Source organism: Eschscholzia californica, unplaced genomic scaffold (genome assembly GCF_041429995.1).
Source record: "Eschscholzia californica isolate CP2 unplaced genomic scaffold, dmEscCali1.0.p SCAF_3, whole genome shotgun sequence".
NCBI lineage: Eukaryota > Viridiplantae > Streptophyta > Magnoliopsida > Ranunculales > Papaveraceae > Eschscholzia > Eschscholzia californica.
The window spans coordinates 28,254,647-28,281,733 of NW_028238420.1; the positions used below are offsets into that span (position 1 = coordinate 28,254,647).

General features: G+C 34.3%; 2 protein-coding genes across 6 annotated transcripts; both read right to left on the reverse strand.

Moving 5' to 3' along the window:
• Positions 1-825: 825 nt before the first annotated feature.
• Positions 826-2,735, reverse strand: LOC147549342 (uncharacterized). Its single transcript, XM_086668278.1, has 3 exons — positions 2,401-2,735; positions 1,851-2,280; positions 826-1,569 (listed from the first exon to the last, which is right to left on the reverse strand). The coding sequence occupies exons 1-3, from the start codon at positions 2,733-2,735 to the stop codon at positions 826-828; spliced, it is 1,509 nt and encodes a 502-aa protein (XP_086524404.1).
• Positions 2,736-14,115: 11,380 nt separating this feature from the next.
• On the reverse strand, positions 14,116-22,612 carry LOC147549343 (C2 and GRAM domain-containing protein At1g03370-like). 5 transcript variants are annotated; one of them, XR_015236912.1, is made up of 10 exons: positions 22,371-22,610; positions 21,586-21,995; positions 19,265-20,503; positions 18,602-18,784; positions 18,188-18,471; positions 17,971-18,087; positions 17,558-17,820; positions 16,158-16,288; positions 15,145-15,417; positions 14,116-14,970 (listed from the first exon to the last, which is right to left on the reverse strand). XR_015236912.1 is itself a non-coding variant. In XM_086665924.1 (10 exons), the coding sequence occupies exons 2-10, from the start codon at positions 21,932-21,934 to the stop codon at positions 14,776-14,778; spliced, it is 3,072 nt and encodes a 1,023-aa protein (XP_086522050.1). In that variant the 5' UTR covers positions 21,935-21,952; positions 22,371-22,601; the 3' UTR covers positions 14,116-14,775. The 5 variants fall into 5 exon arrangements, 3 of the variants coding, with proteins under 3 accessions (XP_086522050.1, XP_086522051.1, XP_086522049.1); XR_015236911.1 differs by having other exon boundaries at positions 21,586-21,952; positions 22,371-22,558; XM_086665924.1 differs by having other exon boundaries at positions 16,120-16,288; positions 21,586-21,952; positions 22,371-22,601.
• Positions 22,613-27,087: the final 4,475 nt, after the last annotated feature.

A 27,087-nucleotide genomic window follows, 5' to 3' on the forward strand; every position in this document is an offset into this window, starting at 1 on the left:
ACGGACATACTCTCAATTAATTGCCGGTATTCTTCTCATTTATTCCTCCAATGACTCAACAAGAAATCCCCACAAGAATGTCAAGAATTTGATAGAAAATCTCTCAATAGATTTGAGTGCCATATTCTTTCTCCTTTAATTCCAAGAATGACTCAATTGAAAATCGCACGAGAATTGTCAGAAAATTTCTCAATTGATTACCATAAATATTGATTCATACGGTTCCCTGTTTTTGCTCCTTCAATTCCTCTCCTGTTTCAATATCTCAATTGATTCAACATGAAATCCCTTCAATTTCACAAATTGTTTAATGTTCCTCAAATCGACAAAAAGTTCTCTGGAATTTTTATTCCTCTTGGACCGTTAAAAGATCGTTCTCCTCTTTCTACTCCTTTAATATCTACCTCTTTCTCCATAAAACCACTCCTCTAATATCCTCCTTCTATAAAACTTCTACTCCTTTAATATCTATGAAGGGTGATGATGAGCAGTGGCATGGTCGAGAATTTGGGGGCGCGGTGCAAAACTTTAGTAGGGGTCCCTGATTACTATAGTCGAGAAATTGAATAATTTCACAAGCAAAAATTGAAAAGAAATTTATAGACATTTTAATTAAAAGAAATACCGGATTTTAGATAAATTCAAACTACAATGCAAACATAGCAAAAAATTGATAGAAAAAGAAAATTAAGAACTCCGTATCTTCATCATCTACTCAACTCTGTAATCCCCTGACTCTATGTAACGAACGATGTTTACTTAAAAAAATTTCTTCTTGCATTTTCGAAGCAAATTCATCTATCAAATTTTCATAATTGATTTTGTTCAAAATCCACTCTCGATAATGAGCAAAGCTAACCCATTTAGTCTGTCTTGTAACATAGTCGATCTCAAGTATGATTTTAAAATTTTTAATTTTGAGAAGCTTCTTTCTGCTGATGAAACAGTCACTAGTATAGTTAACAAAATCCTATACGCAATACTAGCAGCCGCAAAACAATTCATTTTCTTCAAAAAATTTAATAACTCATCGGCTTTTGTAATCTCAGTTGGCAAAACATCTTGCAAGAGTTTTAACTCGACAAATAATTCGTCCCCTTCAACGTCAAAATGATCATCTTTTCTTAGACTATTTGCAAGATTCTCACAAGAAGCTTTTAATTCGTCATCATGATGTCCACTTAACTTTTCTAGTCTCAACAAAAAACCAAATATTTTCTCATATTTTTGGTATTGTTTTAACCTTCTTTCTAATGAACCAATAGCTTGATCAACTAATAAAATGAAATAATGAACTTTGAAATATTCCTTACCAAATTGCGGAATTATTTGCGATGAACTCTCTCCGGTCTCATCAAAATGTCTTTTTCGACGAATTACACACTTCTCGGGAAACACTGGATCAACATCCAACTCATCAGCCATTCTCGTAGCATCGATCATAGCCTCTTCAAATCCATTTTCTCTATACTTCTTGAACGAAGTAATTAAACCTTTTACAAGTGTAATAGCAACATCTATGTGGATATCCTTTGATTGCAAACATTTGCTGACCTTATTAACCATATCCTATACCAAATACAGATGCCTAACAAAAACTCGAAATCACCAAGCTCGTGTCTTGCTATAGATTGTGCTTCACTTCTTGTTATTGTCTCGTTGTCACTTTCTGCTAATTGAAGTAAAGCTTCTCTAATTTGTAGAGGTTGCGATATAATCGCTTTGACACTTTCAACACGACTTTCCCAACGCGTGGTTGATAGTGGTTTCAGAGTAACTCCTTTCAGATTCTCTTTTCAAATCTGCCACCGCTTTGTAGAATTTGTGAATAAAGAATAAAGTCGTTGTACTACTCCAAAGAAGTCTTTAGCCTTACCATGACAGTTTGCTATGTCACAAAGAGTCAAATTAAGACTATGACTACCACAAGGGGTATAAAATGCTCTTGGATTTATATCTAAAAGTCTTTTCTGTACTCCTTGTTTGCACCCTTTCATATTCGAACCATTATCATATCCTTGTCCTCTCACATCATCAATCTCAAGACCCGAATTCTTTAAGGTTCTTTGTAGTTGTTCGAACAATATAAGTCCAGTTGTGTCATTCACATTAACAAATTCTACGAAATATTCTTCCACTTTCACAGGAGTAGCATTCATATCTACACACGTTAAAATCAATGTCACTTGTTCTTGGTGATTCATATCAGGTGTACAATCAAGTATAATTGAGAAATATTTAGCTTCTCTAACTTTTTTAAGTATTGCACCCTGACTTCGGCTGATAACAATTGTATCAACTCATTTTGAATTACATTACTTAAGTAATGGCATCGAATCTCATTATTTTGAATCCGACGGAGGTATTCCTCCATAATTGCATGGGTCATGTTTTGCTAACATCTCAACGAGCCCAACGAAGTTTCCATTGCTTTCCTGCCTAATCTTGTGTTTTCTTCGACGGAAAGCCAAAGTGTACTTGGAAAGATATTTTACAATTGAAATTAATCTTCGTAACAATAATCTCCAATGCTCTTTCTCCTTTTTAATGCATTCTTGCACGGTTTTATCAATTGTTTGACTTGTTTCCAATCTAATCTGCGTCTCAATCCTTGTAGCCATGTTAACAATATGCTCACTGGTAAGTTCGTGCTCTTTAAGTCTCACACCAAGGTGTTGCCAATCTCCGTACCCATCATTTGCTAATTGAGTTTTGAAAAACCTCTTCTTAAACATTTTACAACAAAAACAAAATACATTATCGGCATCTTTTGAATACACAAGCCAAGTTCTATCATGATTTTCTCCGTTTGATAAATACCGAGTATAGCATTCAGAAGAAAAATGTCTATTATTCCCATGACCGTTTCCTTTTTTGAGAAGTCTGATGGGTAGAAGAGTAGTGACCGTTGTGTATTTTTTTGATTTGACTTTTCCTCTCTTTCTAATGTACTTCTCTCTTAATTCTCTCAAATAGTTACATCACAGTTCAACAAAAAAAAAAAGTAGTTACATCACATTAAATGTTGTGTACTACTTATACAAATTTCTCTATTAGATAATAGGATTTTTGAGTTTAAGGTCCAAAAATAGGGGGGGGTAATGAGTGTTATATCCACTCCTAAATTAATAAATAAAATAAAACCAAAATAAACCAAAAATGTAAAATAAGTCCAAAAATTAACTATTTGGTGGGCCCCATGCATCAATCTTTTAATTATCTCTCATTTTTACCCTTTCATAAATATTTTTTAACCATTGGTAAACCAAAGGTTTATACTGGTTAAGTTAATAACTCTTTCCATATATTTTATGAAAGAATATTTTTGTTGGATATTTAATACCAATCTTTATTTCCATAAACTCAATAAATATTTAACCAAATCAGTGGATATTTAACAAAAATGAGTTGCACTCTAAAAAAAACGAGTTTCTATCTATGTAACTCTATATTCTTTGAAATCAAGAAAGTATATTATTTCTAAATCCGTTGTATTTGATTAAAGTAACCTACCAAATCAATGGATATTTACCTAAAACGAGATGCTCAATCCCAAAAACGAATTTCTCTCTCTGTAACTCTTTGTTCTTTGAACTTCAAGAAAGTATGAAGTTGTGATTTGCGTTTTATCTTTACCTCGATCTAATTAGACATCTACAAATTCGTTTGTGAGGTATGTCCAACTTAAATTGATCGTCAGAATCTATAAATCTCTATTACTACAAGCTTCTTAAAAAAATTATTTATTCTAACAAAAAAATTTATATGTAACATTTTTTTATCACTTTTTGGTAAAAAGTAAATGTTGAAATCTCTATTAATTCAATATTTTTTTTCATAAAATAGTTTTATAAAGTGAAATTGTGTTTGCTACATTTTCGGTATTCTACTAGCATTTTCTACATTCTATTAGCATTTGTTATGAATTTGTTACAATAGGTTAAAAAGCAAATACTATTTTGTTAGCATCTTATTAATTCTAATAACATTTATTACATTCCATTAGCATCAGTTGAATGTATTTATTGCAGTAGGTTAAAATGCAAATACTATTTTTCTAGCATCCTATTGATTCTAGCATATTCTACATTCTTCTATCAGTATTTGTTGAATGAATTTGTTACAGTAAGTTAACAAATACTTTTTAGTAATTAAAATGTATAAGGTGAAATTGGTTTTGTTACATTTTCCGTATTCTACTGGCATTTTATCGATTCTAGTGACATCTACTAGCATTTTCTACATTCGTATTCTACTCTGTCAATCTCATTGATCTCACATGTAGTTGCGGTAGGTGGTCGATAGATGGTATCCCTTGTCAACATGCCATGTTGTGCATCAAGAATTATGATGGTGATACGACAAGTTTTTTTTTATCATTTTCACCAAACAAGCGTTCGTCAACACTTATCACTGTTATGTCTATCCAATACCAAATTATGATGAGCCAATGGAGTACATCGATGAAACAAGAACACTACCTCCGTTAACAAAGAGAAAATCGGGAAGACCAAGGACAGTAAAAAGAGAGAGCTCAGGAAACATACCCAAAAAAATGAGGGTTTGCGGTCGGTGTAAAAAACCGGCTTATCACAATAGTGCCTCATGCACGGCAGCTATATAATAACTAACTTAAATTTTGATTATGCAGGTTTACTTATTCTGCTAGAGTAAGTTACAAAATGTCGAAAAACTGAAAAATGCTGGTAGTGTTGGAGAAATTTTGTCAACATCTTACTGGTGTCTTTATACCCATTGGACCATGCTAGAAAAATTTGTTTGATGTTTCTAGCAATTTAGCAATTTTCAATACAATCAAAGCAGGTTGGTTTTAGCCTTCGTTATATTTTAATCAAAATGTCCAGATTTTTGATATATTTTTGTACGAACTATTTGTTTCCTTAATTATATATGCTATCAATGGATTCAGCATTAAGTGTTTGAGTTCATCATGCCTTTGCCCTACCACGTATTATAATTGTATAGTTTCAATAGTGTCCAAGAAATTTGAGTAACATCTTTATCGTATCTATAAACCTGTTGAACAACATCTAAAATATAATATAATTGTGGTATTATAGAACATTGATAAATAATCCCATAACTGCTCAAGATGTTATTCAAACTTAAAACATAAACATGTTTGCTACATTTTATCACATAGTCCGTTACAAAATACAAGTTAAAGTACTTAAACATTTTTTCTCCATATATCCTTCGATTCATTTAGCAACAACCAAGTTAGTTCACCCCTCTTCCTTTGCGCTAGTTTTGTCCAATCATCTTTTGACATCTCGTTAGGAAAATGTTTATAGTTCGATTCGATATAAAGTTCTTCCATGTGCAAAATCACATACAACCTACAATCAGGCCTGTCAAAGTTCAAACAACAAACCAATTCAACATCTTTGGGTTGTAACCATTTATGCGTTTCTACAAGAAACTAAAAAATGCTAGTCAAACAAGTCATTTTTCTTATGAAACCGGTTTTGAACAGTAACCATTTCAAGGTTCTATGATAATTAACTTCAAAAATGCTAGACAAAAAAATGGCATTGTTTTTACAATCCAATTTATTCTCTCATTTTTTTTCCCATATTACACCATGTAATGTTCTATGGTTGTCAAAAAGTCAGGTTTGACAAGCAACCATTTATAAAGTTTTATAAGAAACTTAATAATGCTAGACAAAATATTAAGTTTTTATTGAAAGTAACTATATTCTGGATCTAACACTATGCTTGAAAATCTACAATACAAAATCCTAAATTAGATAGAACCCTAAATTGTCGGTCTAAAATAAAAAATTTAAGTAGAAACCATTTCTTCAAAGAAATTACACAACAACAGAGATAAGGTAACAATACAAATTTTTTGTTGCATACAAAAAAGAAACATACTCTTCACTTTGAACTGATTTAGGGTTTTGAAAATAACTTCCATTAAACCACTTCGAAACAACTAAACCCTAGAAATTTCTTATTAACTTATCAATTTCAGAAAAATAAATCATAGTTAAAGTTGTAAAAATCAAAACCTAATTCGTTTTGTGTTGTAGAAATCAATCTAAATCATAAACAAAGTTGAAGGAACAACAAAAATGATGAAAACCAAAATAACTTACTCTTTACTGTTGATGATGATGAACGAAACCAACAATGGGTTCTCCCTCTCTCCTACTTGATGCTCTCTCTCTCTCTCTGTTAGGTTTATTTTGGGCGTGTTTAAGATAAGAGTTTCCTTCTCTCTCTCTCTCTCTGGTTTGATATTTGAGGAAAGACAACTTTTTTTTTTTTTGGTTATTTTTTTGAAACAGAAAAGGCTACTTTTTTTTGTTATGCTAAACGAAAAAGGCAAATTTGTCCGGGGAAAGAAAGTTTGGTTTTGAAGAAATAAATGTAATAAATCTCTATATATTATGGTATCTTTTATTTTGGGTTGTTTTTTTTTTAACTTAGGATAGGTTAGGCAGTAAAAGAGAATAAGAGGATAGACATGTAATTTACTTTGAGTGGATTTATTTTTTATTTCAGATTATCTTTGGTCTCTAGACTCGTTGATCATGCGATTTTGGACTTAAATCTCATACCCCGTATATAATATCTTTCATATTTGATTTCTCATTATTTCTTTTTTTGTTATCTCATCTCATACAGACTCATACCCATATTTTATTGATTTTCTTCTTTCTAAATTTCAATTTCAAGATGTCAAGTCAAGACAATTTTCTTATTTCTTGATAATTGACAAATTAGTGAAATACAAGTCTTTCATTACAAAGATACTGGCTCACTTATTTTTTATATTTGATTCACTGTTTATATAATACTTAAAATTACTTTTAATTGTTAATTTGCCATAATGTGGGTTAGAACTTAGAAGTTAGATTACAAATATTGCAGATCTTTTTTTTTATCTTGTATCTACGATTCTATGTTTTATTGTCTTGTTGGATAGATTATAGATAAAAGTTACTTACTTTTGCATATGATAATTATGTATTAAAATATTTATTTTATATTATAATTTGTATAGTTAAAGTCAATGGCGCCAAGAAAATACAAATCCGAAAGTTTGAAGAGGCGGGAGAAATCAAAAGAAACCCAAATTATCCAAACACAAAAAGGAGTTCTTGACAAGTTCATTGTTAGAGAACAACCATCTTCAAATGAAGATTTAGTAAATGAAGACGAAGAATTGATTGAAACTCATATACAAGATGAAAATAATATTGATGAACATCAACATGATGAATTTCATTATAGTGATAGTTCTAGTAACAGTTCCGTGGGTGAAGACCTTGATAATGATATTCCCGATGATGTTTTTAATGACTTTAAAGAAGAACCTTGTGATCCAATTCCGAATAATATATATGATCCTCGAAGTTAGGATACTCTTGAGGGAAAATGGAGAGATTTAGTAATTGAAAAAGGTCCGATAAGAGATCTATCAATGAAAATTGGGCCCAATGATCGGAATAATAGACATTTTTCTTCTAAATTCTATACTCGGTATTTATCAAACAGAGAAAAGCATGATAGAACTTGGCTTGTGTATTCAAAAGATGCCTATAAAGTATTTTGTTTTTGTTGTAAAATATTTAGGAAGAGGTGTTTGAAAACTCAATTAGCAAATGACGGGTACGGAGATTGGAAACACCTTGGTGTGAGACTTACGGAGCACGAGCTTACCACTGAGCATATTGCTAACATGGCTACATGGATTGAGACGCAGATTAGATTGGAAAAAAGTCAAACAATTGATAAAACCGTGCAAGAATGCATTAAAAAGGAGAAAGAACATTGGAGATTATTGTTACGAAGATTAATTTCAATTGTAAAATATCTTTCCAAGTACACTTTGGCTTTCCGTGGAAGAAAACACAAGATTGGGCAGGAAAGCAATGGAAACTTCGTTGGGCTCGTTGAGATGTTAGCAGAACATAACCCAATTATGGAGGAATACCTCCGTCGGGTTCAAAATAATGAGATTCGACGCCATTACTTAAGTAATGTAACTGAAAATGAGTTGATACAATTGTTATCAGCCGAAGTCAGAGGTGCAATACTTAAAAAAGTTTGAGAAGCTAAATATTTCTCAATTATACTTGATTGTACACCTGATATGAATCACCAAGAACAAATGACATTGGTTTTAAGGTGTGTAGATATGACTGCTACTCCTGTGAAAGTGGAAGAATATTTCGTAGAATTTGTTAATGTGAATGACACAACTGGACTTGGATTGTTCGAACAACTACAAACAACCTTAAAGAATTTGGGTCTTGAGATTGATGATGTGAGAGGACAAGGATATGATAATGGTTCGAATATGAAAGGGTGCAAACAAGGAGTATAGAAAAGACTTTTAGATATAAATCCAAGAGCATTTTACACCCCTTGTGGTAGTCATATTCATAATTTGACTCTTTCTGACATAGCAAACTGTCATGGTAAAGCTAATGACTTCTTTGGAGTAGTACAACGACTTTATTCTTTATTCGCAAATTCTACAAAGCGGTGGCAGATTTGAAAAGAGAATCTGAAAGGAGTTATTCTGAAACCACTAGCAACCACGCGTTGGGAAAGTCGTGTTGAAAGTGTCAAAGCGATTATATCGCAGCCTCTACAAATTAAAGAAGCTTTACTTCAATTAGCAAAAAGTGACAACGAGACAATAACAAGAAGTGAAGCACAATCTATAGCAAGACACGAGCTTGGTGATTTCGAGTTTTTTTTAAGCATCTGTATTTGGTATAGGATATGGTTAATAAGGTCAGCAAATGTTTGCAATCAAAGGATATCCACATTGATGTTGCTATTACACTTGTAAAAGGTTTAATTACTTCGTTCAAGAAGTATAAAGAAAATGGATTTGAAGAGGCTATGATCGATGCTACGAGAATGGCTGATGAGTTGGATGTTGATCCAGTGTTTCCCGAGAAGCGTGTAATTCGTCGAAAAAGACATTTTGATGAGACCGGAGAGAGTCATCGCAAATAATTCCGCAATTTAGTAAGGAATATTTCAAAGTTCATTATTTCATTTTATTAGTTGATCAAGCTATTGGTTCATTAGAAAGAAGGTTCGAACAATATCAAAAATATGAGAAAATATTTGGTTTTTTGTTGAGACTAGAAAAGTTAAGTGGATATCATGATGACGAATTAAAAGCTTCTTGTGAGAATCTTGCAAATAGTCTAAGAAAAGATGATCATTTTGACGTTGAAGGAGACGAATTATTTGTGGAGTTAAAACTCTTGCAAGATGTTTTGCCAACTGAGATTACAAAAGCCGATGAGGTATTAAATTTCTTGAAGAAAATGAATTGTTTTTCGGCTGCTAGTATTGCGTATAGGATTTTGTTAACTATACTAGTGACTGTTTCATCAGCAGAAAGAAGTTTCTCAAAATTAATTTAAAATCATACTTGAGATCGACTATGTTACAAGACAGACTAAATGGGTTAGCTTTGCTCACTATCGAGAGTGGATTTTTGGACAAAATCAATTATTAAAATTTGATAGATGAATTTGCTTCGAAAATGCAAGAAGAAATTTTTTTCAAGTAAACATCGTTTGTTACATAGAGTCAAGGGATTACAGAGTTGAGTTGATGATGAAGATACGGAGTTCTTAATTTTCTTTTTCTATCAATTTTTTGCTATGTTTGCTTTGTAGTTTGAATTTATCTAAAATCCGGTATTTTGTTTAATTAAAATGTCTAAAAATTTGTTTTCAATTTTCGCTTGTGGAATTATTCAATTTCTCGATTATAGTACTCAAGGCCCCCTACTAAAGTCTCGCACCGGGTCCCCAAATTCTCGGCCACACCACTAGACAAAAGTTTTAGAGAGAGAAGGGCATTAAATAATGAGAGAGAAAAAGTTAGAGAGAAGTACACACCCACAATTAAAGTGTTAGCTGGTACCTAGTTGTAGATTTCCAATTGGAATAATACATACATTTTTTTTAGATACTTGTATTAACTGTTAGATAAAATGGGGCCCCTGGGTAAAGTGGGGTCCGGTGCGACCTCGCCGGATGCACCCCTTTACCCACGCCCCTGATGATGAGGATTCAGTTGTAGTTCATGTTGTTATTATACATAGGACAAACCAGCCAACTTATTAGAGCTATAGTTGGTGTTGTTAAAGCTTGCCACTCTTTAGGTGCTATACATGGAGATTCGATATAGAGATAATTTTCTTCTTGATAATTGAAATGAGGATTCACAATTTATACCATGGAATTTGGGATGTATGAGCTTTTCTAGCCAGTTATAATTCTCAAAATCTGATTCTTTTTCTTCCAATATTTGTATAGTTTAGATAGTCTTTACGTGTTCATGTTGGTAGTCATGGTGGATAGTGTTCGAATCTAGAAAATAAATTATCTTGAAACCATATTGATGGTGAAATTATAGATTGGATAATGCGAGTAAAAAAAAAATCGGATTTATATAGTAATACCAAATTGTGATGCTAGGCTCTTATTGTTTCTAACATCTTTCATATATACAATTACCCCTCATAAGACTAGGACAAACATGTTGATTTGTCTGGTATTATGGAAAACCAAGAATCCGGTCTTCTTGTTTTAATAAAAACAGTGATACACTTTAGAGTGTCTTTCTGAAATAAATTCAGAGATAACTTAAAGTCTAAAAAATATTATTGTTTTTGAAACAAATTAAAAAGAAAACTAATATAATTTTAAAACAGAAATTAATTAAAGGTTAGAGAGAGAAAGCCGAGTCGAGTTGTCTCTTTCCTTAAGACAGTGAACACCCTGGTATTAGTACTAAAACCAGTCAGATGTTTATCTCCCAGGATACAACGGCTATACCTTTCAGGATGACGACTAAATGTACTTCGTATTTCTGAAAGCGTACGAACTTCAAACAAACAGTAAGAACCAGATGGAAGTGACTACTTAAACTCTAAATGCTCTTAACTTTTAATGCAAAGATTTTTCGTGTTTTGTTTGCTGGATTCTGCTTGGTATTTATAGAAGTATTAGTGACACTTCAGACAGGTGACTATAGACGAATGGATGCTTCCCACCAGACATATTTGACTGTTGGTTTTCGAGTGCCATCTTGACCGTCAGATCTGAACGGATCTATCAAGATCTCGCGCCTTGAACGCCCACCGTTAGATCATCAACGGATCTATCTTAAGGGCGCCAATCATCCTTCTGACCGTCGGATCAAATCTATGACCGTAAAATCAAAGGCTTCAATCGCTCCTCGCGAGGATGCGTACGTGCAAAGTGTGGGCGCCTCTAAAGCGCCCAATGCGCCCTAAATGCCCATTTGCCCACGCCGCGCGTGGGCCTGCGTGGTGCAAACCACGTGAAACACCTTTCTATTTCAACCAACATACCATAAATTTATGGAAGATTTTATTTAAGAAAATAAAACATTTCCTCCATCATAAATGTGGGACTAACTCAAAATCCCGGTTTAGAGTTAATGGTACCCATACCAAACTAATTTTATGATAACTCACTCATACGGAATCGGATTGGGACAAAATTTGAGTCTAAACTCAAAATCTCGACGAGACGGATCCAACGAGACGTCTTGCTCGAGATTCTAATAAATATAGGTACACCAAATTAAGGAAAAACCGGTCCAACTGCTTTTGAGCTAGGTACCAATTCCAACAAAACATAAGTAAATGGATCAGAATGAAAGGTAATCTTAATTCCTCCATACTAGACTGTTAAAAACCCCAATTCCATGACTTACGAGCAAGAACAGGTCATATAATTCGCGATTTCATAGTCTTTAGTTAGTTTTGGTTGAAGTTTTCAAAACTTTTATCTCCACCTAATATTAGACACTGATGGAATAGTTTGTTGACGTTGATTCAGGTACTTGAACATGAGCTTGAGGCCGCACTACTATGCATGTGAAGTTCTTTCTCAATAAAACGAGAAAGTCGCAGTACTTTGTATATGAAGTTCATTCGCAATAAAATCACAGCTTTTTGTAATTTTTACCTTTTTGTTTTTATATTTTATGTGAATTGTGCAATTAATCATTGGGAAGTTTTATAAGGCCTCCCCAATTTTGTTAAAAGGCCTCCCCATGAACCATTTTACTTGCTAAATTATCACTAAGGGGAGGCCTTTTAACAAAAATGAGGGGGCCCTATAAAATCTCCCTTAATCATTTTGTATGGGCGTTTGTTTAATCAATCCCGTTACTTTAACTACTCAAAAGGAACTTAAATAAGCATACATCTAACTTCCATAAACGACATTTTTCAAAGTACCTGAACAAATATGTCATAATAGTAAAGGAAGTTTGAGCCTCTCATTTAGAATGGGATCACATACATGCATGGAATTTAATATGGTTTTATGAATACTATTGTGATGATGGCGGTGGTGACATTGGGTGGATGACAACGATAAGCAGAGCTGAGGTCAGAGAGATGACAAAACGTCACTTCAACAATTTCACCACATATATTTGACGGATTTGTCGGGCACGGACAGAACCCAAGTATATATATCTAAAGGCTAGAGAAAATTGGGCTAGAGAAAAATGGGTGTGCATCAATATGGGATAAGTGGCATAGAGGTTGGTATTTGGGCTTGATTTCAATTTTTATTAAAAACTTTGGGTTTTTTTGCATTATTTATGAGTTGGCACTATTTAGTATTTCAACAAGGCTACACAATCCACCTCCTGTGACTCCCACTTGAATCGCATGTGAAAAAAACAAAAATTTCTCTCTCCACATGACTGAACATGTGGGAGGAGAGAGAAACCCCTGTTTCTCTCACATACGCTTCAAGTGGGAGTCCCAGGAGCGCGGGTCGAGTATACTTTTTGTTAATATTTGGCCATATTTTTCGGGCTTCTCACCCAAAATTTCTCCCTTTCTGGGCATTAGTAATTTCTGATCATCTTCCCACCTTTCGGTGTCGTTTGGCAACCAAAAGTAGAAGTACTTTTGCTTGTAGTAGAAGTTCTTTTGCTTTAAAAAAGTAAAAAAAGTATATTTGGCAAAAATGTTACTTATAAGTAAAAAAGTCAAAAAGTTAGTTTGGTAACTCAATTTACTTTTGAGAATATTATTTTTCTTTTTCATAGAGACACTTGTTTCAATTGAATTTATTTATGATTTCCACAATTACTCGTGTATGCGAAGTAGTGGTAATATTGGTGGTAGTGGTGGTGGAGGTATGATGGTAGTGGAAGTATGACGGTGGTGGTGATGGTGGAGATACGGTGGTGGTTGGGATACGGTGGTGGTGGTAGATAAGGTATGTGAGTGATAGTGACAGAGTTATGGTGGAGGTGGTATGGTGATGGATAAGGTATGCAGGTGGTAACGATGGAGGTATGATGGTGGTGGTGAAGGTATGTTGGTGGTGGTGAAGGTATGTTGGTGGTGGTGGTGGTGGTGGCGGTGGCTGTAAAGGTACGGTGGTGGTGGTGGTGGTGGCGGTGGCTGTGAAGGTACGGTGGTGGTGGTGGTGGTGGCGGCGGTGAAGGTAAGGTGGTGGTGGTGAAGGTACGGTGATGGTGGTAGTGGTGGAGCTACAAAGTGGTTACTGTCGAGGTGTGGTGGTGTATGGTGGTGGTGGTGGTGGTAGTTGAGGTAGGGTGGTGGGGGAGGTGCAATGCGTGTTGTGGTGGTGGTGAGGGTAGAATGTATGGTAGAAGTTTAGTTGGGTAGTGGAGCGGAGATAGACAAAAAAATAATTCGTCAAGTAAAATTCATTCATGTCTCAAAGAAAAGTTACTTTACTTTGAAGTCAAAAGTTAAAAATTTTAACTTCAAGAAAAAGTCAAATTTTAACTTAAATGAAGTCGGTAATTTTTGCGTACCAAACTAACTTTTTGACTTTTCTACTTAAATAAGTAAAAAAGTAACTTATTTTAGTGTTGCCAAACGACACCTTCTTCTTCTCCTTCAAGGAATACCACTTTCTACACCTCAAAACAAGTTCCGAAAGCAGGAACAAAATTATAAAACCCAATAATGGACTAGGATCCAATTTCAAGTATCAGAGTACTTTTCCTAAGCACAACACCATTTTGAGCGATGAAGAAGAATAGAAGGGAATCGTCAAGACACACAAAGAGAAAATAGTCAAAAAAAATCTTTCTATTAGGATCTGCAACTTTTTCGTAAGCATTTCATGTCTCCGAAACAAGTATAATCTTTCCTTTCTTTACTATAAAGTTTCTTTTCTTCGAGATAAAAATGAAAAAGATAAACTGCGATAGTTCTTTTCAAAAGAAGGAAAAGCCACGTATATAAATAGAAATTACAATTGCCAAAAAGATATGGAAGAGTACAGCTCAAAGAAGAAACGCTTCCTGATCTTCTTGATGTAGCTAAATTTTCGAAGTTCTTGATCGTGATCCTGCAAGTCTACTTTCAAAATTTATGTATCTGCCTGAAATTAGAAATGAAGGAGCTTCCATTAATCAGCTACTGCACAATCTAACACCTTTACTTGAACTCCTACGAGGCTCCCGTCTCTAATCCGTTAACAAGTTATGAGCAAAACTCCTTCGAAAATAAAAAATTATCGAAGTCCCAAGAAACCCAGAACTCAAAACATTGCATCGTCAAAAAAGAAAGCCATATAACTTGTGCAATAGTTTCTGCTACCTCACCAGACACTTAGATGCCATGAAAGGAACTTTTATAGATGTTCATCCGAAAATACCAGTGGACGAAGGATGTCTCGGGGAGAGTTCAAGAAAGTTATATCTTTTATAACTTAAGGCAAAAAATTGTTTACTTCACCTGCAGAAATTCATTTTCGACTTGACTAAACTTTGCTTTCATGTGATCAGTCAAACTGGATTGAATATTCTTTGTGATCTTTTTCTGATGTTTGGTGCTTTTCAGCCATGCAATCCCGAAGTGTACTTGGACACTACACGACTTTGGTTTAGAGGGGGAATCCTCAATTTGATATCTTAGGTGAACCTGCAAATGACAGTAGATTGAGTTCACTGTTCATTAGTAACAAATTTTTATAAGATGCGAAAAGACTCGTTAGCTCTTACCCATTTTTAGGTTAACTCGTTATTTTGTACTGTAAAATAGCATTCTCAGAAAACTGAAAAAAAAAATGGGAAATATTAGAGGAGGTAGTCTTACAGTAAAATAGTCGGCCAGTGGGATACCAGTGAAGGTCATGACCTCTTCGACAACCCATGCTTTTCTATCAGAGAGTGCAGATTTTTGTTGGGTGCTTGTTACTTCTCCTCCATAACAGGCAATTTTTTTGTCAAATTTGTAACATATTTCTCTCTGATATATTTCAGGCTTCACAAATTCCCATGGTGATTGAGTATAGTCAATACAACCAATCTTCTCCATCACTTTATGGTCAAGAGGACCTCCGGTGAACACTTCCATGCAGAAATCCATCTAACAACAACCAAATAAAATTTAACAACTTAAAACCACGTCTCAGGGACCAGCCAACGAAGTATAAGCAGATAAATGAACAAACAATCTCAATCGAGAGCATACACCACCTAGCACGCGATGTTTGAACTTTGAACCTTCCTACCAATAAACTAATCGAAATATCCTTGTCTCCATTGAGGCAGTAAGTGAGGATTATGATGTACAACGTAAATATCTCCTTAGTTGCAAATGAGAAGAAAACGGTAGTAGCTCTCATTTATGTGGAAATCGGTGAGTTTAGATAAATAAGCTAGTTTCCACCGCTTGATTGCAATTTTATTTCTATAGAAGTGTCAGAAGTTGACCTAAAAGCAAGACAATAACTGTAGCTCTAATACATTTTCATGGAATACGTTTATTGACTGATCACTGGCCCGAAGGAATTGTTCTCGTAAAGTTGGTCATAATGGATACACATTCAAGAAACACATTTTTGTGCTATCAAACATGTATTATCATTACTTCATTAGTAGAGTTAAGTTATTTATCTTGAAGTTCATTGACTGCAATACAGACCCTTCAGATAGATATAGAACATTTCAAGTTTGATAAGTTCACTTATTAAAGTCATAGATGGTGTACTTTTGGTTGATTGACAAAATGACACGATGGCACAATAATAGCATGCATATTGATGGCATACATGGAAAGATAACTCACAAGAACAGGAAGAACAGAGGAATAAATCTCTGACATACTTGCATCCTCCAGACCCAAGAAAGATCCACTCTCTTGAGTTTGCAGGCTTTTTACTCCAGATTCTTCTTCAACTATTTGCATCTTTTGTTCAGGACTCAAAGCTTTCGCCCTCCATAGTGCCATGATTGTCCTGTATGAATTAAAGTTAAAACAAGTGAAACATCTAATCTTGAAAATGTAAAAGCATAAAAGAATCAAATGTATCTTCTTTTTCTTAATTTTCTTCTTGCTGCTGCAGAAGCAAAAGAGTAACCATGTGTACTACTTTTAGTTTCATTCCGTTCGTAATAAAATCCTGCAACCTTCTAAACCTGAGACTCATTGTCAGAAGACTACTGCGGGTGAATTCATGAGAACGCCTCTCATACAAGACTCGGCCACCTTAGAGGGTAAGATGCTAAGAGTAAGATACGAAGTGTAACGAAAATACCAACATTAACCTAGCTGTCTTCTAAACTAGGTTCCAGAATTCAGGTTTGCAAGTTTTAATTTGACATGTTGTCCATCCATCAAGAAAAAAATAATAGGAAATTTGGCCAAAGACCTAATTTCTTGTAAAGACATTAATATTTTTTTAGGCTTGGGCTCCCTGTGCAAGTTGTGCAAACCCGTGTAACCTATGTGAAAATCATACATAGTATGTGCGAATTTGCAAACCTGTCCAAACCCTGCGAACTTACATAAGGAGCCACCGAGCCGGAGCCTTTAAAGATTGATGGATTCTTTTTGACAAAAGAAAACTTGGGCTAGGGAGTTTTGGTTAATTTTTCTATAAAATAACAGGAGAAAATTTAAAACATCGAAGTCATTTACCGAATTTTGAATTAATGATGACGTGTGATCTCTTTGTATTTACAGAAATATTATCATTGAGGATAAACAATTAGCAGATAATAATAACTTCGTGTATGGAAATTGAGGTATCCTTCTAAGACATACAACATGGATACAGAAAAACGTATCAGTATCCAGTATTGGCATGATAGCAAGTTGGAAAAGACCAAGAAGGAGATATAGCTATCAATGTTCAGAAATATAGCTACAAATTTTCTTGTTTTAGTTGTTAGGTAGTTAGGTCTTAAATAACATTAACCCAGGGTTGTATGGTCTTCTGTCTTAACGTGATTGCCCGCAAGAGTGCACAATACTGTACATAAGAAAATTTAAAATTTAACAACCAGAGAAGTTTCAGCCATTATTCGACGCGGCAAAATACAACAAGATGTCAGAAACTACAGAAAATGAGTATCACAACACAGCAAAATACTATAAGTAACCAAGTTGGATGGCTTCTACGTTATTTTTACCATAAACCACTCAAACATTTGAGAGAGAAACAGAGACAATATTAGTTAGTGAAAAGACATAAGATGTGAAATATCTAACGTTTAGTGTTTACCTGTTCGCTACATTGAAAGACACAAAGGACTGGAAATGGAACTTCAGCCGACCTTCCTCGTCTAGTGTCTTTGCTCCATGCCTTGCATCCATACCTCTGCCTTTGCGTAGAACAAAAACAACCGAGGGACTACACATTGATGCTAGAGTCGGGGGAAGCAACTGAATGTCTTCTACATCTTCCCAGAGAAAAAAGAATTTGGTTATACGTCCAAACATGTTTGTATGAAATCCAATTACTCTGGCTGACAAAAAGAGTCGGCCCTGCACAAAACCAACCATAAACTATAAGTGGAGTCTTATGCATCTTGTAGACTCATAAAACAAACAATTATGTCCATTGTTACAGATCACTCCTAGTCCTAGAGTCCTTTCAGGATTTTAACTTAATGTCTGATTTCATTGTTACAGTACCTGAAGTGGCAGCTTACGCTTCAAGTGACACGTGAAATCATTGATAAGAAATTCCTCTGATGGAAGCCCGAATAGTTTCTGGAATGCTGAATTGGTTTGAGGTGACCTGACATTTAGCTACAAATATTCTTTTAAAGTCAAAACAAGAAACACAATACAAACACAAGAAAAGAAATATTGTGTTGTAAGAAGACTTGTAATCACATAAATTGTTCACCTTCTTTCCAACCTCCTTTTCCATCTTTGCTAAGTACTCTGGAACAACATCATTACCTCTAGTATTGTTCAAGAATATTTTCAAGTGTAACTTCGCCTGACATGCCTGAGCTGCTTTTCCTTTAAGAGGGATCCAAATATCCACAAGATCGGATATATTAGATTTTAAAAAATTGATTTCAGCACGTCCTAGACATGTAGGTTCACTAAAAGGTCCATCAAAATCAAATACTTCCACATCCAGCATGGATGGAGGCTCTTCCGTAGCATCAAATTCAAATACTTCTGCAAACCAAATAAGGGTGCATGAACATTTGACCAGCGGACAGAACAAACAGCCGAAAGAGATTCACACAAAACTTCATATTCAACAGTGATGCCTTTTGAAGGGTAAATTGAAGAAAAGACAGCTTACCATTCCACTGAGGGTTGGATTTCTGGAACTTGATCGAACTAGTTCTTGTCTTACTATTGCAAGTAAAGACCACATATGGATCTGACAAACCATTTGAATCAATTGCAGCTAAGCCACTCCCTTCAAGCAAGGCAACAGTTAACAACCACCCTTCTCCTTCTGCTTTCACTCCATGATCGCTACCTTATGAAACAATAGAAGTATAGAACATGCCATCATCAAATAAATGTTCACATTGAGAAGGCAAAATTCAGTCTTCAGCATGAAAATGTTGGTTATATTATGATGAACTGATCTACGTTAGATCACATTGAACGATATAATAGTGGTTGAAGTGAAGACAAAATGTTAAGTATTCTTTCTAAGAGCAAAAAAACGCATGTGCCATTTAGCTAACTACAGAATTACAACAAATGGCCTACTCTATTACGTGCTTTGGCAGAAAAAAAAAATCCTAAATCATGGTAGTTCAGAGGAAACAAATTTACCACAACCCGCAACTTGTAATAATACAATTCCAAGTAAATTGAAAGAGACTAAAGGATACACTTCAGAATCTAACTGTTTCCCAAACAACCATACCAGGTCACAATTAACTAAAAGCTTCGAGTTCATCAAACATATAAGCACACAAGATCAGATATACTGTAATTTAATTTGTACCTGCTTGTTTTCTAGCGCGCAAGAAGCGCAGTAATTTACTGAACACTCTTCGAAGCTGAAATACGAGAATTCCACCAACAACTACTTCACCAATTGAATCTGGCAAATCTATTCCATCAAATTCGAGCCCCTGGGTCGTGCTAGGCATGGATAGCAAGATGTGTACAACAACATACAGTCCCATAAGAACTGTGGAAAATACAGTAAGATTCAAAAAATATTGAGTTGCAAGCGTCCAAGTGGATTGTGGTTCCGCCTGCAAAGAAGCTAAAGTATGCTCCTTGTTTGACCCAAGATCTCTCGAATCAACAACCTTAACCGTCTGAGACAAAGCTTCGGCGAACTGTTTATAATTGTCTTTAAGACCTTGTCGGGCCCCATTTTCGATCATCCCTTTCATCATTGTACTCTGTACAAAATTCAGGCGCCATGATATTACCAAACGTGATGACTGCTCTCCCGAAGGTAATTCAGGACCAGGTGATATAAAGTAGAGTATTTCTGTCCTGAAGGTACTCCCATACATAACATCTGGTATGCTTACAGTTGCTAGTACCACGAAAACCTTCCCATCAACTTTCAAATACGTCTGCTCTTCGGTGGCTTTACAAGACTTGATTAATTTAGAGGCAGCAGTTACAAAGGTAACAACTCTTTTCAGTCTCTCTCCACTAACCTCGAACCCCCAAGGTTTTTGTTGCAGATCTGCAGTCCCCTGAAGTTCTGCTACAGTTTTAGGGAAATTTGAATCAGGTGAAAAGAGGATGCTATTTAGGTCCGACGGTGCTATTACATAAGATTGGTCTAGAAGTATTCCTCCAGGTAAATTACTAGGAACTTCCCCTCCTTTTGATTCCATGATTCTCAGTAGTTCATCAAAACTGCTGTCTGGAGGTAGGGTTTGGGAAATATTCTCATCAACCTCAGATTCAGGCCTTTCAGGTGAGTCTGACACAGAAAGCACTCTATTGATAGTGGGCATGGTTTCACCACTTCTCTGAAACATTTGAGCTAGACGACCTGCAATTGTTTGGACATTAAATTTGTCTTCCTTAACAGAAGTTTCTTCTTCTATTCTTGTAGGAGATATTCGGGAGGGACTTCTCAAAGACGACCTTAACGAAACCGACGATGAATCACTCGTGAAGTCCGCATAAGGTGCATTATTAGGACTACATGATGGTGATTCATCAAGAAAAGAGTTGTTTAAATTCAAGGATACCGTAAGAAGAATTTCACCTGCAAATATAAGGGAAAAAGAAAAAACTATTAAGAACCTTAGGATAAGCAGCGCTGCGTGCAGAACTACACCTTACAAAATCTTGTTTAAATTCAAGGATACAGTGGAACACGGATCAATATCTGAAACATGTACATGGCACAAAGTTTCGGACATGATGAATGGACCAATATGGGGACATGGCCATATACAAATATTAACTTTTGTTAGTTATTAGGTCCTTCGCATTTACATAGATTGTTTAGATTGTGGACACACCTAGAGTAGTATTTTATGGTACTAACACGATTGTCCGCAAACATACACAAGATATACATACAAGAACTCACATTATACATTTATACCTATTAATGTAACAAAAGAACTGGATGGGAGTATTCGGGTGTCTGACAGAAATATCCAAGTATTCAAGTATCCAACATGGCAGAAATACTGAATAGGAGTATCCATGTTTATGGTTATTTAGTAAATTATGATGAACACGCTAACATAAATATAATTGTGAACGGTCTCAATCATTTTGGCTATCAATTGAATATCTTCTTCTATGCCTGTAAAATTAGAGCCATGAAGCTCAAAAGAGCAGTGGGTCAAGGTTTTCTTTCTTGTCCCATACAGATAAGGGTTGCGTTGCTAATGAGTAGTGACTCTAAGTACTTGTTTCGAGTAGAATCTTTGTTATATTATACAAAAAAGTTAAAAGGAGGTCCTAATATTTTGTTTAGATATAAATTTACACAATTCAATAACCAATAAACCTCATAATGGTTTAAGGGCATCGCGCTCGAACGAGTAATCGACATCATTACTTATTCCTTCGCTGTTTTCCATTAACCATGACCTTAATGTTTACTAGTTCTTTTTTGTATAAATGATATGAATTGAATTCAACCCATCGAATTGTTAATCATTCTCATATCTAAAACAAGCAGCAATATACCGACAAACTTCAAGCAATTCTAAGAAAATAATAACAACAAGCAATCTACTAATGAAACTCCAAGTGAGTCTAAGCCAAAATTAAAACTTAAGAATTCAAATATGATCACATCATGAAATTAAGCAAATTCTGAATACTTACCACAACCTTTGTTCTTAGACTTCTTATTTCTAGGTCGAAGATTATACCAAGTGGTTTCAAGAAACTTATTTTCTGCATCAAAAACCTCAGACATTGGAATTTTTACCTTACCCACAAAATCATCATTGAAGTACTTATCTTCATTCATAACATATATAACTAATTTTTCTTTTAGGTCTTCAACTCGAAAACAAAAATCTTCACACCATAAAGGATTCAAACTCTTTTTAGCCACTTTAGTTTTGAATTTCTGCCTTCCAAGCTTTAACCTAACGTATGGATCACTTAACCCATTTATATTTATCCCTCTCAAATTTCTTGCTTCAATCACCCTCACCAAAAGCCTCATCTTTTCTCTTTCAAAACTCTGTTAATAACATTTTACTAATCAAACAAAGAGTTTGAGCAATCTGAAAAGTTATAAAACAAAAAGTATCGACTATTCATTCAATCAATCAATTCAATAACCTAGAAATTAAAGGCTGGTTAAAATAATTAAAAAACTTCAATTTGAAGAAATTAAATTGATCAAAAAACGATAGGACGATCATGCAAATGAAATGAAGACTAAAGAAGTTACGTTTTTTGTTAATAGAAAACCCTAATTCCTCGTTACAAAAAGAACAGATTTAAATGACAAGAAGGGGAAATCGGGAAAAAAGTAGGAAATGTGGTGTGGAACTATGATCAAATACAAAAAAAAAATCGTGAATTAGAAACCCTAATTTTCTAGATAGAAGGTGTAGAAAGAGAAAGAATGGGGAAAGAATGAAACAGGCTCCTACGTTGCTGGTAATTTCTCTTCTCTGTTACAAGTTACAACCAACGCGCATAACCATTTTCTCGTCTCTCTATTTCTTGCTTCTCTCTGGCGGACGTACGTTTTGAGTTTGAAATTTGATTACTAGTACTAGAAAATAACGTCTCATTAAACTCTAGTTTTTTTTTTTTTTTTTTGTGAGAAATCGACTACGATCTAGGTAAGTCTTTACAAGACATTGATATACCATTAAGATATGATAAACACGATAACTGGCTAAGTTAAATTAATAATTAAAGAGTCGTCCGACAACATTTATTTTATTTAGTGCCTAAATTACATGAAATAAATTTTGGTGTGATAACCGGCTAAGAAACTCAATATTTGAGATTTCTTTTGAGGATCTCAATTGCCCACTCAACATTAAAAGCAAATCTAACCATCTAGGAAATGACACCCAAGTTATTTTTAGGTTTTTAGAGTGTTGCATTGGAGATGTCTTTTGAATTGAGAATCTCAACATTGGCATCTAGGAAAGAGAAACTCAATTGAACCTTAACACATGTGACTATTTGAGTTTTTTTTGTGTTTTGCATTGGAGATGCTCTTAAGAGGGATGTCCTACCACTACACCAAAGTGTGGTGGACATTAAACTCTAGTTAAAATAAAGATGGGAATGGGTTTAAATTTTTTTAACCAACAAACTTAAACAAAATCAAAGGCCTACATTAAAAGGAGTTTGATCTAAGAAAAGTGGACATTTTCAACAAAAAAAAAAAAAAAAAAAAAAAAAAAGAAGAAAAGTGGGCATCCCCTGGCGTGAGAGGTTTAGGCATTATAACAAACTTCAGCCAAGGAGTTCTTATATCTATTTACACGGACGAAGTAAAAATATATATATATATATATATTTTTTTTTTTTGTTGAACTTTATATATATATATATATATCATCGAAAAAAAGTAAAATAAAAATATTTATACCTAGTTTACAAGAACCACATGGGTCTTTAATGTCTTGCTAAGAAGCTGGTACTGCATCAGCTCCAAAAGCTAGAGGGTGGGGTCCCAATAATGGTATTTTGGTAGGGTAACAATCGGACATTTATTGATTTTATTAGTCTACAATGATTTCTAGAATAATTTATGGAGTTATTTGTTTTTTAACCCCTATTTTATGATCATTTTTTTTTCGGTCTCCTATTTTTTATAAATTTAAAATTAATTTCAATCTTTATAACTTCGTTCACATACTGTTAGAATCAATATTTCTCTTCCATAATATCCTTGCGTGTGTCAGTGTGCATTATTTCTTTTCGAGATTGTCAAATCAAATACTTTCTTCTTTTTCTTCGTATGATACTGGTTTTTTTATGTTCTAACATTGGGTGCACTAATTTGTTCATGTTCAGTTTTAAGTTGATGATGATTTCTGATCTTCATATATTTTTCTTGAAGAAGACCCACTACTTCCTTCACTTTAACACCCATTTCAAGTAGAACTCATTGATAATGAAGTCATTTGATCATCTAAAAAAGATTCAATTAAAACAGATTAGCTATTGATTTCTTTCTCATTCATCTTTGTTAAAGCTCTATCTGCCTCCCTAATGTCATATAATTTAATGAATCTTTGATTTCATTTGGAGGGAGTTTCTCTTAGCTCCTTCACTGGACTTGCTAACATTGAAACATAGATCAACCCCCTAATTGAAGATTTTAGTAAGAGACTCCAAAAAATCACTAGAGATCTCCCATTTGAAGATGTGAGTAAGGAAAAAATTATGAGAAACTCAAAATGACGATATAGGTAGGTAAGGAATCATGAGAAACTCCATGCGTGAAGATCATGAGGTAAAAAAAAATGGCAGAAATCCCAAACCTAAAAGTAGCAACTAATATACAGAAAATAACAGAATTTAAAGTTTGAATCTTACAAGAAAAATATGCTTGCATAAGAATTTGATTAAGAAATAATTAAAGATATAATACCAAAAGTTTCAAAGATTTCTTTGATCTTTGAAGCAGAAACACCTGGATCCAATTTGTAAACATTTAGAGTTCCTTCACTAAGCCCATCAACCTGCCATTAACGTTGGTATAGTGTATTGGGCCCATACTTCCGTCGGATAATACGACCTCTTTCAGGTGGGTGGTAATGGTGGTGGAGTAGCAAAAAGTTCTATCTCTAAACCTTCCCGTGGCATATAAAAGGAGGAATTATGGTGGCAGTGATGATTTTTGTTGTTAATGCAGATCCGGGGGATCTTCTCCCAAATCTTCAAAAAATTAAAGAGAAGGAGGTTTGGGAGAGATCTCCTAGATTTTCAAAAAAAAAAATTTATGAGAGAAGGAGGTTAGAGAGAACGAGAGGAAGAAGAAGAAGAGTAGTTGATTTGATAACCTCGAAAAAGAGTAATGCACGCTGAATCGAAATATTGAGTTAACAGTATGTAGACGTAGTTAGAAAAAAGTAGACTAATTTTGAATCTATGAAAAGTAAAGAGTCGAAAAGAAAATTGGTTATACAGTAGGGGCTAAAAATGAAACAACTCTAATTTATATAATATTAAGGTTTTATAAGATTCTCCGGAATAGTTTTGTGAATGTCATGAACATGTTAAATCTCTATGACGTATATAAACATTTGATGCATAATGTATAACATACGATGTCTATCATACTCATGTAATTATGTATTTCAAGATTGAAAAAGCATTGGATTGTCAATAAATGTTAGGGTTATTTTCCAAACCCAACTTTGTGACCGGTTTCCTGCCTAATCCCCTACATTGTCAAAAATACCCAGATGACCCCCTTTTTCAGATTCCGTTATAACACCGTTAACCAGTCATTATTTCTCTCTCCTCCATCTCATAACCTCTCTCTACCTTTCTCGCCACCTCATCGTCTTCACCGGAGAAGGTCGCCGGCCGGCGACCTTCAAACAGTTAAAAAAATTTCTCTCTCTCTAAAAAAATTGGTTTTTTTTAAACCTCACCTTATTTCTCTCTAGATCGGGTAATGGAGGTCGGAAAATGACCAGTAAATTGATTATCATCCTCTGCTACTTTCTCTGATTAAAATCACGTGAACTTAACGCCATTTGTCCGTGATGAGAGAGAGAAAAAATGAGGAAAGAACAGTAGTCTCTCCAACCACCATTAATGATTTACTTCAAAGTTTTTTTACTTGAAAATTTGGGTTTTATGAAACTAGGGTTTCTATTTCATTGATTGATCTTTAACTCTAGCATTGTTTATGAGCTGGCAACCAGTGAAGAAATCAAGTCGGTTAATTTCTTATGGATTTTTCTGTTATGAAGATGGTGACATTGTCTTATCAAGTTATTAGTGTTGTTTATGTTTTATTGAAGAAGCTAAAAAGGAAGTAAAAAGAAAGTTAGAGAGAGAAAGAGAGAATACAGATTTGAAGATTTTTCTCTTTTTTAAGATCCATCAAATGATGAAGAAAAGGAAGAATTAGAAAGAGAAAAGTGATAAAGTTTTAAATATCTGATTTCACTTTGTAAAAGATTGAAATGAAATCCATAATTTCAAGTTCAAAAAGGTATGTTTTATTATTTTACTTTCTCTCTCTACAATTAAATCTTAGTTTAGTAAGATCAAATGATGATATGAAAGCACTTTTAACTCTCAAATCAAGGATTGATCCTTCAAATACACTTCAACGGATTGATAGATCTGATTTCTGTAAATGGGAAGGATCAGAGAATGTACAAGAGGAAGAGTTACTAGATTAGTTTTAGAACATTTAAACCTAACTGGAACCCTAGATACCAAGAGTTTAAATCAGCTTGATCAACTTCGTGTTATAAGTTTTAAAGGAAACTCTCTTTCTGGTGAAATCCCTAATCTTTCTGGTTTAGTCATTTTCTGACCTCCATTACCAGATCTAGAGAGAGAACGTGAGGTTTAAAAAAAAAAAATTTAGAGAGGGAGGAAATTTTTTTTGTTTGAAGGTCGTCGGCCGGAAAATTGGCCGGCCGTCGACCTTCGCCAGTGAAGACGATGAGGTGGCAAGAAAGTGAGGTGACAGAGAGAGGTTATGAGATGGAGGAGAGAGAAATAATGACTGGTTAACGGTGTTATAACGAAATCTGAAAAAGGACATCATCTGGGTATTTTTGACAAAGTAGGGGCTAGGCAGGAAAGTAGTCACAAAGTTGGGGGCTATTTGGGGGATAACACTAAATGTTATACTATATTTTTTTTTCTTGTTGAAAAGGAAAATTTCAATTGAACTATAACAATTTAAGTTGATTACAATAAAGGTGTGAGAGAGGAGCTGAAACGGAACTATCAAGACAACTTAGCTATAATGTCTATTTGGATATTACACTTACCACTAATGTAGTGAAACTTGAGAGACTTGAAGGATAAATAAATTTGTTTGATGTGCTTAACTGTTGTCCTTGTTTGCTATTGAATCTCTTACATTTTTCTTTGCATGTATCTCATTATACTTAGAGCGTGTTTGATTTTTAGCACTCAGAAGTGCTACCACTTACCAAGTTTAATCACTTAGTCAGTGATCTAAATTGTAAGCGTTATATCGTTTTTTTCCGTCATTTCTAAGTAATTATTATTTTGACCTTAAAGTATTTAAATGTCACTTTATAATAACTCATTATGGTTTTGATTTAGTTAGAATAAAACTAATAAAGTTTAGGGTTATTTCCCAATTCCAAAAGTGTGACTGGATTCCTCCATGGCCCCCTA